At 38.4% G+C, this 13,072-nt stretch overlaps 1 protein-coding gene across 1 annotated transcript in view; it reads right to left on the bottom strand.

Moving 5' to 3' along the window:
* Positions 1-2,488: 2,488 nt before the first annotated feature.
* The window catches only part of LOC135078093 (serine/threonine-protein kinase SIK2-like), a 63,071-nt gene continuing 52,487 nt past the window's right edge, over positions 2,489-13,072 (bottom strand). Inside the window, exons 7-9 of the mRNA XM_063972665.1 lie at positions 11,068-11,294; positions 9,769-9,962; positions 2,489-5,958 (exon numbers count right to left, since the gene is read on the bottom strand). Coding sequence (XP_063828735.1) covers positions 3,450-5,958; positions 9,769-9,962; positions 11,068-11,294 — 2,930 coding nt within the window. The 3' untranslated portion in view covers positions 2,489-3,449. The remainder of the gene's footprint in view (positions 5,959-9,768; positions 9,963-11,067; positions 11,295-13,072) is intronic.

The following is a 13,072-nucleotide window of genomic DNA, read 5'->3' as shown; positions in this document are numbered from 1 at the left end:
AAATGAGTATCAAACATTTTGTTTCGTGACTCAGTTTACAAAACATTTGATAATTTATTTTGTAGCTTATCCTAATTTGATATTGTCTCATCGTTTATCACTAATTTAGTATAACTTCTAATTTTATATGACTTATTATAGTGTGTTACTAATATTACGTTTATAATATGACGGTATGTTAAAATGCTTATAAAGAAACTAAAATATTTATCGATAGTGAAATTGATGTATAGAATCTACTTAATTTTTATTGGCTTTTTTAACTATTTATTGCAGTTTTGTTGTGTTTTCAAAGTTTGATGTTAAATGTTTGTATCTGTACGAAAATATTTGAATCACATTGGCAGCAAATTATAATCAACATCTAAACCACTATTACTGATGTTTATATAAATTTATTTAATACGAAAGAGTAAATAGATCTAAAATATGAAAAGACTAAACAGACACACACTTACATTGTTCTTTAAACGTAGGTAGTGAGCTGTAGGGCAACTTCCAATCAATGGTTTCGTATTTGCTTACCTTGCTTTCTTTTTTACTCACATAGAGATACTGACATGAGTGACAGAGACAAGCTGACCAAACATATTGAAACAGATTAGGGAGCCCTACAGATCATGTGAGACTAAAATGTACAGGGTGTAGCAGAAAACAGTGCAAGCCTTGAGACTATGTAAAAAATTGTATAATATGAATGTAACTGCCTGTAATTATTATAAAGAGCTATGGACGTTTACATTGTTTTCAATCATAAACTTACTAATATGTAGTCGCCATAATACAAACTATTATAATTTAATTTTGCTTGCACATTGCATCAACATCTAATCACACAGTTTCAAGAACTGCTTTATTTTCTTTATAGTTCTTGCAACTTAAAGGCGAGTGAGATTTACTTGTATGTGTACGTGTAGGTACATGCACATAACGATCTATCAAAACTTTAGAAAAACGAACGGTAGCGAGCCAACACACATGTAAAGCTCACTCGCCTTCGTGAATTGCAACAACTATACACCCTGTATGCTATTTCTTTCGGACACAAAAGGCAATGTTGCCAACAGAAGCGTAACGTTCTACTTTCAAATGGACTCCATCTGTTCGGTCAGCTCGAGGATCGGGCTCTCGCTGAGGGGCAGCATATTGGTGGAGGGAGGCAGGCTGTGCCCCTGCCAGTTTTGCTGCAATAGACAATTTTTTGCCTTTAATAACCATTACCTTACCTGCCGGTGATATACACTTATCGATGATTTTAGACGTCAAAATGTATGGGCTTATCTTATCGCGTAAAATCGTGAAAAAAACATCCCATTTCGAAACTTGTCAGTATGAAACCTGCTTTGAAGTGGGGTTTCTTTTTTGCACTTCGTAGCCTGCTACGAAAGGCTACGAAATGGTTCAAAATCTACCTTTGCGACCTCTCGCAGTGTTGCCAGTGGGGTCTTGTCAGAAATTACCAGAAATATAAAAAAATGTAACCTTTTTGAATAAAAAGTAACCTTCATACGGGGGGGCGGGGGGGTGCGGAGCGATTGTGTAAGGTTGTTCATGGATAGTTCATGTTTACCTAAATTCGAAATTTTGTCCATTCCATGAAGACCGAAAAGTGACCGTTTCATGGATTTGCGTTTTATTATCGAAAAACATTCGCTAAAACTCATTGTCTTTAACAAATAATAAATCAAATTCATGTTTAAATGCAGTTTATGACATAATTTTTAAGTTGTCACTATTAATATTTTTTACTGAATAACCTGTAAAAGTTAATTCTACAATTTCTGAAAAATCACCTAAAAGTAACCTTTTCATTAGTGTAACCTAAAAGTAACCAATGCAGTTCAAAAGTAACCTAAAAGGTTACAAAAGTAACCCTTCTGGCAACACTGACCTCTCGCGACCCCCCTATAGAAGCTCCGCGACCCACAGGTTGAAAAACACTGCTCTATCTCATGCTTGATACCTGTGATAGATCGATCTTCATCACAAAATTCTCTAGCATAATAATTAATTACAAAACGACGGGGATGTTTTATATTCCTATTTATGAACAACATTAATTTTCTTTTCGGTTTATTCCAGCCTGTAATATCATAAGCAAAGAAACAAGTTATAAACACTCGTAAGTGGTTTTTAATTTGTGTACTTATGCCACTTGGGAATCGAACCCAAGACCGAAAGACCACCATAAGACCACCAAATTACTTTTATTACTTTTAGTAATGAATTTAATTTAACTTAATGTTCTTTTGACAGAACAGGGGCAAGCGATGTGGTCACAGTAAGCAATCACCGACTGCAATCGTTGGCCTCTTTAGGTATATCAAATAATACTTATGTTTCAAAATATTCACTGTTCGTTTCATGCTCGTGTATTGCTAACTACTTTCTCAATATCATGCGCGACAGCTACAACTGCAATCTAGGTCTAGCAAAACGAAATAAAAGGTGACGAAATAAAACAAAGAGCTATTATAAATTTTACAAGTACTTGTATTTAAATAAACTTGATTCTAAGTAAAGCTATCACATCTTACATAAATAGTTTTATCAGCAAATAATAACAAAAACTATACAGACTTTTACATAAAGTACAGAGTCATAATTCATAATAATAAATAGATATCTAACTTATTATAATGGAGTAAAACAATGGATATAATATTATGTAGGAACATTCTCAAGTGATGTTTAAGTAGTAAAGGTAAATGTATAAGTATTTAGTACATTATTCTAAAAATTATACATTGGCAAGTATCTTTGCAAAATGTGGAATAAATCATGTGCACAGTTTCTACAAACATCCATTTTAGGAATGAAAATTACAACAATTGTATATTGAGTAAAAATTAATTTATTTCTTGAGTGCAAGTTCAAAGTTATTGAACACACATTAATATTACCAAAACTTCCAACGAATCACTTGAAAATTACTTTATTTTCTAGCGGCAGTTATATCTATGTAGTGTTTTACTTTGCATAATGCTATAGTGTAATACACAATTTAAAATCACTAATTTATTGTCATGCACTCTACCGAATCCATCGATGCGACCATACGCATCGTCCACACAACGCTTACGGCTTAAACTACACGAGTAAACTACAATGAGACCAATCGTCGATCTAGCGTATGTTTCAGCGCGTGAAGACCGAGTTTAAAGCTAAGATTACGATCTTACGCTGCGTGCACACAATTGACTACGACACTACGGCTCTATGCTCAACGTGGGGCTACTATAGTCTGGTCTGTGAGCACGTAGAATTTTGTCCAATGACCCCAAGCTACCCATCCTTATCGCTCGCGCGTAATTATATTGCTGTCGCGACTGTGCGACGGGCGCCGGCAGTGAGTGAGCGAGCGCGACAGCAACATAATTATGCGCGAGCGATAAGGATGGGTAGCTTGGGGTCATTGGACAAAATTCTACGTGCTCACGGACCAGGCTTTAGTTGATCTGTTGGAATACCTGGAAGCAGGGCTGCGGCGGGAACAGGCCGGCGCCCCACTGGCCCGGCCACAGCGCCTCGCTCGCGTCGCCCTCCTCGCGCGTCTCCCGCGCCGCCTCGCGCCGTCCCAGCTCCGAGATCTGACACGCGCTCTGCAAGCTCGACGGCAAGTTAGACCAGTTCTCGCTCCCCAACCTGTCCTTGTTCATTATGCTTATCTCCATCGAACCCTGATAAGCAAACTTCGCCACCTCGTCCTGCTGACCCTCCTCCGCTTTCGGCTTCGGAGACCGATTCGGACCCTCCACTATCGCCTGGAAGGCGAGCAAGTCCCTGTTCTCGGTCTCGGTCAACGGCAGCGGCGGCAGGATCTGCTGCTGCTGCGCTATCTTGTAGCTCTGCTGACGGAGCATCTGCCTCCGGCTGAGCCCAACTTGGAGATTGTGTAACGGTCCCATATCGTGCGTGGGGACATTCGGGGGAGTCATCTGTTTTTGCAGAAGTTGTCGCTTTTGTTGGAACAGACGATGCTGCATCAGCTGCTGCTGGAGAGGAGGTTTCGGGCTGATTTGGGGCACCGAAGTACCGTGAGGCAATTCTGAGGGCTCCTGGAGCTGTGCGACCATCTTAGGACTGGCAGGCATCGGCGGCGAGGTACTCGAGTAATTAAACGTTTCTGGAAGACTGATCCGTTTGGTTGGAGTTTTTGACTCTATAAAATGTGGACTGAAACTAGCCGCAAATTGATTGTGCTGCATTTGTCTTTGGGTCATTTCTTCGGCAGGGAGCGTAGACTGGTACTGAGTTTTCAACTTCTGAGCCTCCTTTTGAACCAGATGGAGTTCTAGAACACCTTTGGCTTTGCAGTTTTCATTGAGTCTTTGACTATTAAAAGCTAAGCTGTTTTTTTGTGATTCGTTCGATTGTGCTGCTTGCTGTGCCACCAGGCCATCGCTGGCCCGACGCCCTTCCCTGAAGTCAACAGGGCTCCGTGTAATAGCGCGAGGGCAGTTTTTGTTAGCTGATTGATAATTCAATGGGTTGTGTCGCGCTATAAATCCAGTGCCACTAGGCTTATTATTATAGGACGATATATAAACGCATGGATGCATTGGACTAGTATTTACTAATGAGCTATTCTCGTAAGCCAACTTATCCTCGTTAGACGTGCAACTGGGTAAACTGCTGGCCAGTTCACTGGAACAGTCCGATGATAGTTGGTAATCCAAACTTTCGAACGTCGAAAAATTACTTTGCGATGAATCACAGCTTAGGTTTTGGCTCAGGCTTTTGTTATTAAAAAATGTAACGACTCCGCTGCTCGAGCTGGAGCTGGCATAAGAACTCAGTCTGTTCTGCACCCCACTGGGAACGCTCGCTACGTCCTCCATGTCCGTCTCACAGCCTTCGTCGGTCGACGATGAATACTGTTGTTGAAATTTTGTCGCTTCAGCCGGATTTGTCTGAAGATTTTGAGTATACGTTTGACCCGTAGTGTATCTGTTCAGCGAAAATTTACTGTCCGGCCGGTACAATGAGTTCGGAAATAAATCACCCGCAGTGGAAGTAGACGTCATAGAAAAATTTGTCTCAGCTGCGTTTGAAATGGGCGGCAAAACTGTATTTTGTAAATAGGAATAGGCTGGAAGATGATGATTCATGTAGTCTTTGAATGGGGGTGTACTTGTTTGCAGTCTACTGAGGTCCTGCTGCTGGGCCTGTGAAACCAGCCGGCTGGATTCCAGGGGCTTCGGTTGCTCCAAGACACCCGTGATTTTTGTGTCAGTGAGTTGTGTTGGTATGGGACTAGTACTAAGGTTCACGGTGCCTTTCAGAGGTAAAGGTGACTGTTGTAAAGTATTCATAAGTTTAGCAGCTTCAGAGCACATAGTAAAAGTTGTCGAATTGGGCAGTTTCATAGTGTCTACGTTGAAATTGGTGGCCGACGCCGAATTTTGGAGAAAGTTAGCAATTACGTTGTGGTCAGTCGCAGATGAGCTCCGGCCCCCGTCTATCGCACACTTGGAATCGAAACTAGATGAGGTGAGTAGTCTAGTTCCGTCATTGGTGCTCTTGAGGGTATCAGGGCCAACTGTAGTTGATTGCTGTAACAGCCGCCTGCAGTCCTCGCTGGACTGTTTAAGTATGTTTTGTTGCTGCTCATAAGTTGAGGTGAGCAGTCTATGAGTGGGGACGGGGGCTTCGTTCAGTTTGGTGCCTATCCTTTGGTTCGACTGGGACACTTCAACGTTCCTCATTGAGAGGAGCCTCGTGGACTCGGACTCGTGGCTCCTGCTGGATGCGGCGTCGATGCTTCCGACTAGAAAGCTCCTATGCGTGTCCGACGGGTCGGAGTTTCGCTGGAGCAGTCTTTGTTCAGTCATGTTCACACCCGCGAGGGACAATAGCCGCTGCGTTTCAGCAGACGACGAGTCGGCTGGGGCAGCAGTTATCGTGGGTGTCGCCCTACTAAAGTCTCTTGTTTGAGAATCACCGGAATGGAGCAACCTGCAATTGACAAAATATTTCTCATTAGTACATCTGAAGTCAAGAATTTATCTAATGTAATCTCTATTTAGATATGAGTAAGGTCGATATTTACGGGACTATTCCCACCTCTCGTTCCCACCACTGCAACTCCTGTGTAGCCAGGATCTACAGCTTGACCGCCACAAAAACCCAACCAATGAAGGTCAAGTTTGTCCCGGGGGAAAGTTAAACTGTCATTGGACCCGCAACGAAATTAATCAGAAGAACATAGGAGGAGTTCGAAATTAAGGTTCGACTTCCCTCCATTGCAAAGCGGATGACAGGTGACAAACAAAGGTTTAAAACCTTTAAGAGCGTTGTCACATTTTTCATGCAGAAATCGAGAATTTGGCAGATTTCGAAATGATTTTAGTCATATAATTTATTGTTATAGCTTCTTTTGAATTATATCATCGTAATTATCATACGTTTTTACGGAATGTCTATTGACAAAATCTCGTTCAAATTGGATTTTTGCCTACGAAAACAGCGAATTTCGAAAGCCCGATTTCCAGGTAACTCGCGAAGGCACAACTTTGAACTAATATTACAACAAATTTATTTCTAAGTAAGAAGATAGAATGTATTCATTAGAATAAGCATACCCTGAAGAAGAAAGTGTATTGAGAAAATTTTGATGTTTAATTCATTAAAATGCATTTTTATCATGTCTAAGATAGTCAAAATTCGAGAAAATTACTGCAAGAAAACAGGTCACATCTCATAATCTAAAAGTCATTTGGCAACATAAACTACTTTATACTTAAGAAGAAACATACTACTATTATTGTGTGAAAAAGAAAAAATATCTATCTTCAATCTTCAAATGAAAAATTAATTTGAAAATACTATAAAATCGGGTGCATCAAATGGCATAAATCAGTCGTGCTTTGGCACTCGTAGACGCCGGGTCTATGTCAGTTGACTGCCCACTGACGTATATGCGTCACGCGTGATTTTTTCGTAAATTGTAGTATGATTGAGTACTTTTGATCCGCAAGTATTTTTAATTTATTTGTTTAGGTAAATTGGACTTGTAATTTCTTTCTTTTCAAACTTTTTATTATTTTACTTACAGAATATGGGTAGAATAGACAAAAGATATTATTATGGTATCTGTTTGATCAGGAAAAAATAAATGACTGATAAAAATTTTAACAGGGTCTCAAAACATAAGTCTATGCTATTGTGTTTCTACCAACATAAAATATACTCTTCCTTACTAATAAAAGTTGAATAGCGTCTGTATGGTCACACAACGCTTCGTCATGTTTTTCCGAAAGTTCAATTACTGACGACTGAATGAAAGAAATTGGTGCGTAACTATTCATCTGATATTTAACGTTTAGTAATAAAGGGGTAGGTCAGGTAAATGGCAAATCCACCAGCGGTCACTCGATGACACTTAGACAAATAGTTTTATAAAACGTCAACTAAGTTGGTTAGGTATTTGTATTGTAGATACTTATACAAATGAACGTATAAAATGAGTTTATTTTTAAAAGTATAGGTACAGGGTGGAAACGATAAGTGATTTCACTTGATTTTTAATTATACAAGATATCGAGAAACTGTTTACTGTTCCTGTAAGTGCTCTTTAAAACAATAACAATAAATAGGTCAAAGAATAAACTGGACCTATGAGAAAATTCAATGTTTCCGTATTTCATTCTAAATGTATGCCGCCAGCCATACCTACCATATTAGAAGTGTTAATTTTTTAAATTTAAATTTTTAATTGAGTAATATATTATTATAATAATCAAACAACGAACTCGTAAATTGCATTCTTATTTAAATTATTTACGGAAAACATGATTTTAAGTTTAACTTGCTACAATATCATCAAGAGATACTAATTAATAAATACTAAATAAACAGATAAAGGGGACGGCATTAAGGCACTCAGAATTCTCAGAAACCATTGATTTCGTGTTTGTTTGTAACTGTATTAAATGTATGAAAGCTGGAAATATAGGTTTTTTTAATAGATTCAGTTCGTTATTAAACATATTATTGATGCCATTTGCTAGGTCTCATGAAGCAATTTTTCAGTAAGTAACCATTTGTTCGACATCTTGTATACCTACTATAAGAAATATTCGAGTGAGATCACTTATTGATTATTTTCGTCGTCCTTATTTGTATTAAATTTAATTAAAATACACTAAGGCTGAGATGCACCACCTAACTTTGACCCTAACTGACAATAACCGGTGTTTTATGTTAGACAGATTTTTGACATCCAAAATTTAGATATCAATGTTAAAGTAAGACGGTGCAACACGGCCTAACAAATGTATCGTAGACAGTACTTTTTATTTTCTTCATAAATCTTTCTTTTCTTTGTAAAGCTATCTACAAGCTTTTATTTACTTTGACATATGGAGTTGTAAAATCTTGCAACTTAAAATTTACTTACTTCCCGTTTTCCCATTGAGCTGAAATTTTGCATGTCTACACAGGCATGCAAAATTTCGTTTCATTTCGCATTAAATAATTTAATTTACACGTGTTTTCATGCGATGGCCAAGTCAATATATGTATGTAAAACGTTAATGATTTCCTGGACTGGACTTGGTATTACATGGATCTCACTACTTTTTACCGTAGAGCAACTGAGTAGTGAGACTTGGTTTTTGACAAGTATTGTTTTTGATGGGTTTGTATTACAGAACGCATGTGTACCTAATGGGATAACTGTTTAAAAACACGATTAGATAAATTTTGCTCTATGGATAAAAATCTTAAAGTTACCTCTGATTTTTTAGCATTATACGACCGTGGTTTATAATAATAAATTCTATAAAATCACAATGATATCAGTATTTACCTCTTTGATTTCCTGACTTGTTTAGATTTACAAAAACTAAATATTTATTATTAACTTTTAGATAATAATGTGAATGGCGCTTACGATGTTTAGTTACGAGCTCTTTGATGGACAATATTATAGATAATGTTTAAAAAATGGCACGCTCGTTTTCATACATTTCATTCTATTTATTTAACCTATCCATATTTATGTGACGTTTTTATTATGTGCGGAAACGTCACAAAATCAGAATAAATTTTAATTTTTCCATCCCGCATCATAAAAACTAAAAAGTCAAAAGTAAAATTTAAATAGTACCTAAATATTTTTCATAAACAAGCTTTTGATGCTGTAAAAAGAATAAAATAAAACATAAATTCTTTCAAACCCATCAACTTATTACTTTAATCAATTTAAAGATTAAAAACTTGTCGCGGGATTTACTAGTGTAAAAAATACATTAATTACGTAACTTGATTTTGCTAAAAGTCTGATCTGAGAAAAAATCAAATAGGTAAATTATACATTATTTCTTTATTATTATGTATGATGTACTGTCTTAGGTACGATACAACTACGGATTAAGATCGTTTAGTCGACGCAGCGTTGAAATTGTACAGATAAATGCAGTTTGCGCACTCACTACGCGACGTCAAGCAATAAAAACCTAAAATTCGAATGCCAACTTTTTGCTACAACGCTCTTAAGAAAAAGATTATGCACCACGGACAATAAATTAAATTAAGGGGGCCTATCTTATGAGCAATTAGCAACTACCTGCCAATAATATTTTTCACAAAATCGCTTAAAAGCACGGAAATTTTTCACGAATTCAAACTAGTTCCGTCTCCTTTTTGCGAGTGTTCCACTGATGATGTCAGTCATGAGCAGTCTGCCCATCATATCTTGTGGGAGTGTGATCTTTGGAAACATGAACGTGATATAATGCTTAATTCAATAAGGTCGATATTTACCTGTGATGTTCTCGCCTGGCATCGTGTGCCTCCCTGGCGAGTGCTTGGTCAGCTACAGATGAGGGCCGGCGAGAGGGCCTAGTGCGGGCCTCAGAGGTCGAGGCGTTGGCTCCGCTAGCTGCCCGGGCCCTCAAGCGTTCCAGAAGCAGGAGATAGATTGCCGCGTGGTGGTCATAGCTATTCGAGCGAAGACTCTGAAAGAAAAAGACCAGTTTTGAATTAACCTTCATGTGCAGATGCGGTATTTAGTAGATACATACAACACGTTATCGCTAAACCACATTACGTTAGTAGATAAAGAAAATAAACGGAAATTGTGTGTCTGTCGCACAATGTTTTTTGAATGTTACTTTTAATGATAAACAAACAGGTAGTTAACTGCTATTAACTGCTAAAATATAGATATATTTTGTTTTATATGTTTTATGCAAGGATTTTCCCAAGATAGTTAAGATTGTGTAATTTCGACATGATGTATCATAAAGTTAATCATGTCAAATTAGTTCATTGTTTGAACGCGAACACGATATGCAAGCTTACATAACTAAGATATCCAGAATCCACCGCAAAAATTGTATATTTTAGGAGATTGTTTACAAAAGCCACTGGTTACAAATTGCAGATTTAATAAACATATATCGAACCACGTAACTCTTTGTCCAAAAAACAATGGTACAATGTAAAGACAAAAGAATATAGCCTTGGACACAATATAATTACATCATTAAATTATAATTTATTAATGATTACTCATAATGTCAAAAGATCGGGTCACCGGAGTTCATTTTAAACTTGTGTAAAATAAATTCATTCTCTATGCAGTATTTACAATTTACCTTATAGACTCATACTTTTTTATCCTCGTTAGGAAGCGTTTGACTTGCATTTCACCTGATGGATCTAATCTCACCCGGAATCCTCAACCACAGAGAAACTGGCTATCTTACCTCTGACTCAAGTGACAGCCTCAATTTAAACTATGCCACTATGTACTCGTGAAGGTTTATTGACATCGAGTGACGTCAATCAAGAGTTTTTTATGCAGAAAAAATCAATCAGACCTGATTTTAAGTGAGCTGCAATCTAGGATGGTACAGCCAGCGTCAAACCAAACATTCGTGACACCCAAAGTGGCCAAATAGTTGACAACACAAACTTATTCCAATTATAACAAAGACATGTTGCGAACTTTTTGACTACTTTGGGTGCCATTAAGTTGACGTTGACTGTACCCTACTGTAAATGCCTATGCACTCTGGGCCTTTAACGGGCCCGGAATATAGTGTCTTAGAGACATACCTCCTTGGTCTTGACAGGGTCGATGCCCAGGCTCTGCATGAGCCGGAGCACCTGGTCGCTAGGGTCGAGCTGCGCCGGCGCATGGGCAGGGCTCCGCATCGGGTCCCCGGCCGGCGCGGGCGCCACGTACGGCTCCGCTGCCATCCAGCGGTGCTTCTTGATCTGTTCTATGGTGTACCGCTTCATTGGCTCCAGTACTAACATCTTCCGGATCAGAGATTCGCAGTCTGGAACGAAGGACATTTTGAATTTAATAAAGGCCTTATATTTTACTGAATACTTAGGCATACATACTGACTTAGTCAAACAACAATTAATATTTAGAGAAGGAGACAAGAAAGTATGGTACACAATAGGCTATCCTGTTGTAAAATTACAAATGAATCTTCTATAGATAAGAGAGATTTGTCGTATCCCAGCATTTCTAGGTAGTAACGATTTGCGATACTATACTATGATAAAACCGTTTACAATCAGAACAAGAGGCCTTTGTCCAACTTAGATAATTTCTAATCCTCTATAATCCCATCCGAAATCCTACCTGAAATAATAGCAGAAAGTGCTGCAGCAAACTCAAGCTATAAATAAATCTACAAGTCTAACTCAATACATAATTGAACACCTAAGTTCGTCGCCGGGGAGTTCTGAAATTCTTCTTTGAAAAGTCAAATTTATTAATGTGTGAAATGTACTAGACCGAAAAGGTTTGTTTAAATATTTAATGGCCAGTAACCTCAATAACAAAGGAAGGACAAAGAATTATACATTACGCACGCTTTCGTCCGCAGACACAGCACACAACAGCTGAAGACAGCGTGACGTAAATCGGACGACTGGCGTACTTACTACGTAACGACATCGGCTGGACGCACATACAAATGCTTAATTACCTGTTCGTTTAGGGAGGTAACCCCGAATGAGGTGGGCAACCCCATACGACCTACACCTACGCCTAACTTTAGAATGTTTGCTATTTAGGGTTGACACGTGACCACAAACTAACACAAACTGTAAATGGCAAAGGTAAACGCGTTACCTGCCTACGTGTACAAGCGAACAAGTATAGAAACCGTCTTCTCAATTCAATTCCATTTGTATAAATAACTCATTACCTAACAACGACCCTGATTATGCGAAAACGTGTTTGTTTCCCTTACTTTTCTGTAGGGCAAATCAACGGATGTGCTATTTTTATATTATTATCGTTAGTTAGGGAGAGGTAAGTTTCATCCTGTGGCTGAAATGAGGCGAGCTATCTTTGAAGAAGACTGAAAATTGAAAAGAATGCCGGGAGTAGTACCTACTTACAATTAACTGCGTGCGAACCGTCAGTATAAGATATGACAATAATATTTGCCATCAACATACATTCTAATTTGACCCTACATTGCATAATAGGTAGCGATATTCGTAAATACTGGCAATGTCAATTAAAACTCTCGATATTTCCATTCCAGCAAATGAATGCAAATGTATTCTCACTGTTCAAACATATCCGTTCCATTGCACACAATCCTACCTGTGTAAATAGTGATGCGTATGGCTATATGCGTAAGTATACGGTGATATCGGTTTACGTCAACGGTGGTTAGAAAGTACTGAAAGGTCACGGGCTGGGGTTGCCTCTAACGTCACTTCGGCGGCGAACGTAGGTAGGAAACGCAAGGGAACAATTTCTTCCGCCAATTCAATACGATAGAGACGGGTAGGTAGTTCAGCACGTGACAGAGCAGTGTTCGAGGAGAATGTTTCAAAATAGCTCAATCGCCTGAAAGGTAAGATACCTGAAAGGAGCTTTAATCTTGGAAGATCATTTTACACTTATATTTTTAGCAATGAAACTGATGTAGAGACTATGAAAATGTAAAGCTAATTTATAACGTTTTCTCATGTAGAAAGAAATCGAGCAGACGGTCTACTGATTTACTACTTTAGTCACGCGTCTGGCTCGGATCTTGTCACGTCTCGCACACACCCCACTTTCATCCAAACAAAGATAAGTTTA

This window comes from Ostrinia nubilalis, chromosome 14 (genome assembly GCF_963855985.1).
Source record: "Ostrinia nubilalis chromosome 14, ilOstNubi1.1, whole genome shotgun sequence".
Taxonomy (NCBI): domain Eukaryota; kingdom Metazoa; phylum Arthropoda; class Insecta; order Lepidoptera; family Crambidae; genus Ostrinia; species Ostrinia nubilalis.
This window is presented reverse-complemented; position numbering and strand designations above follow the sequence as displayed.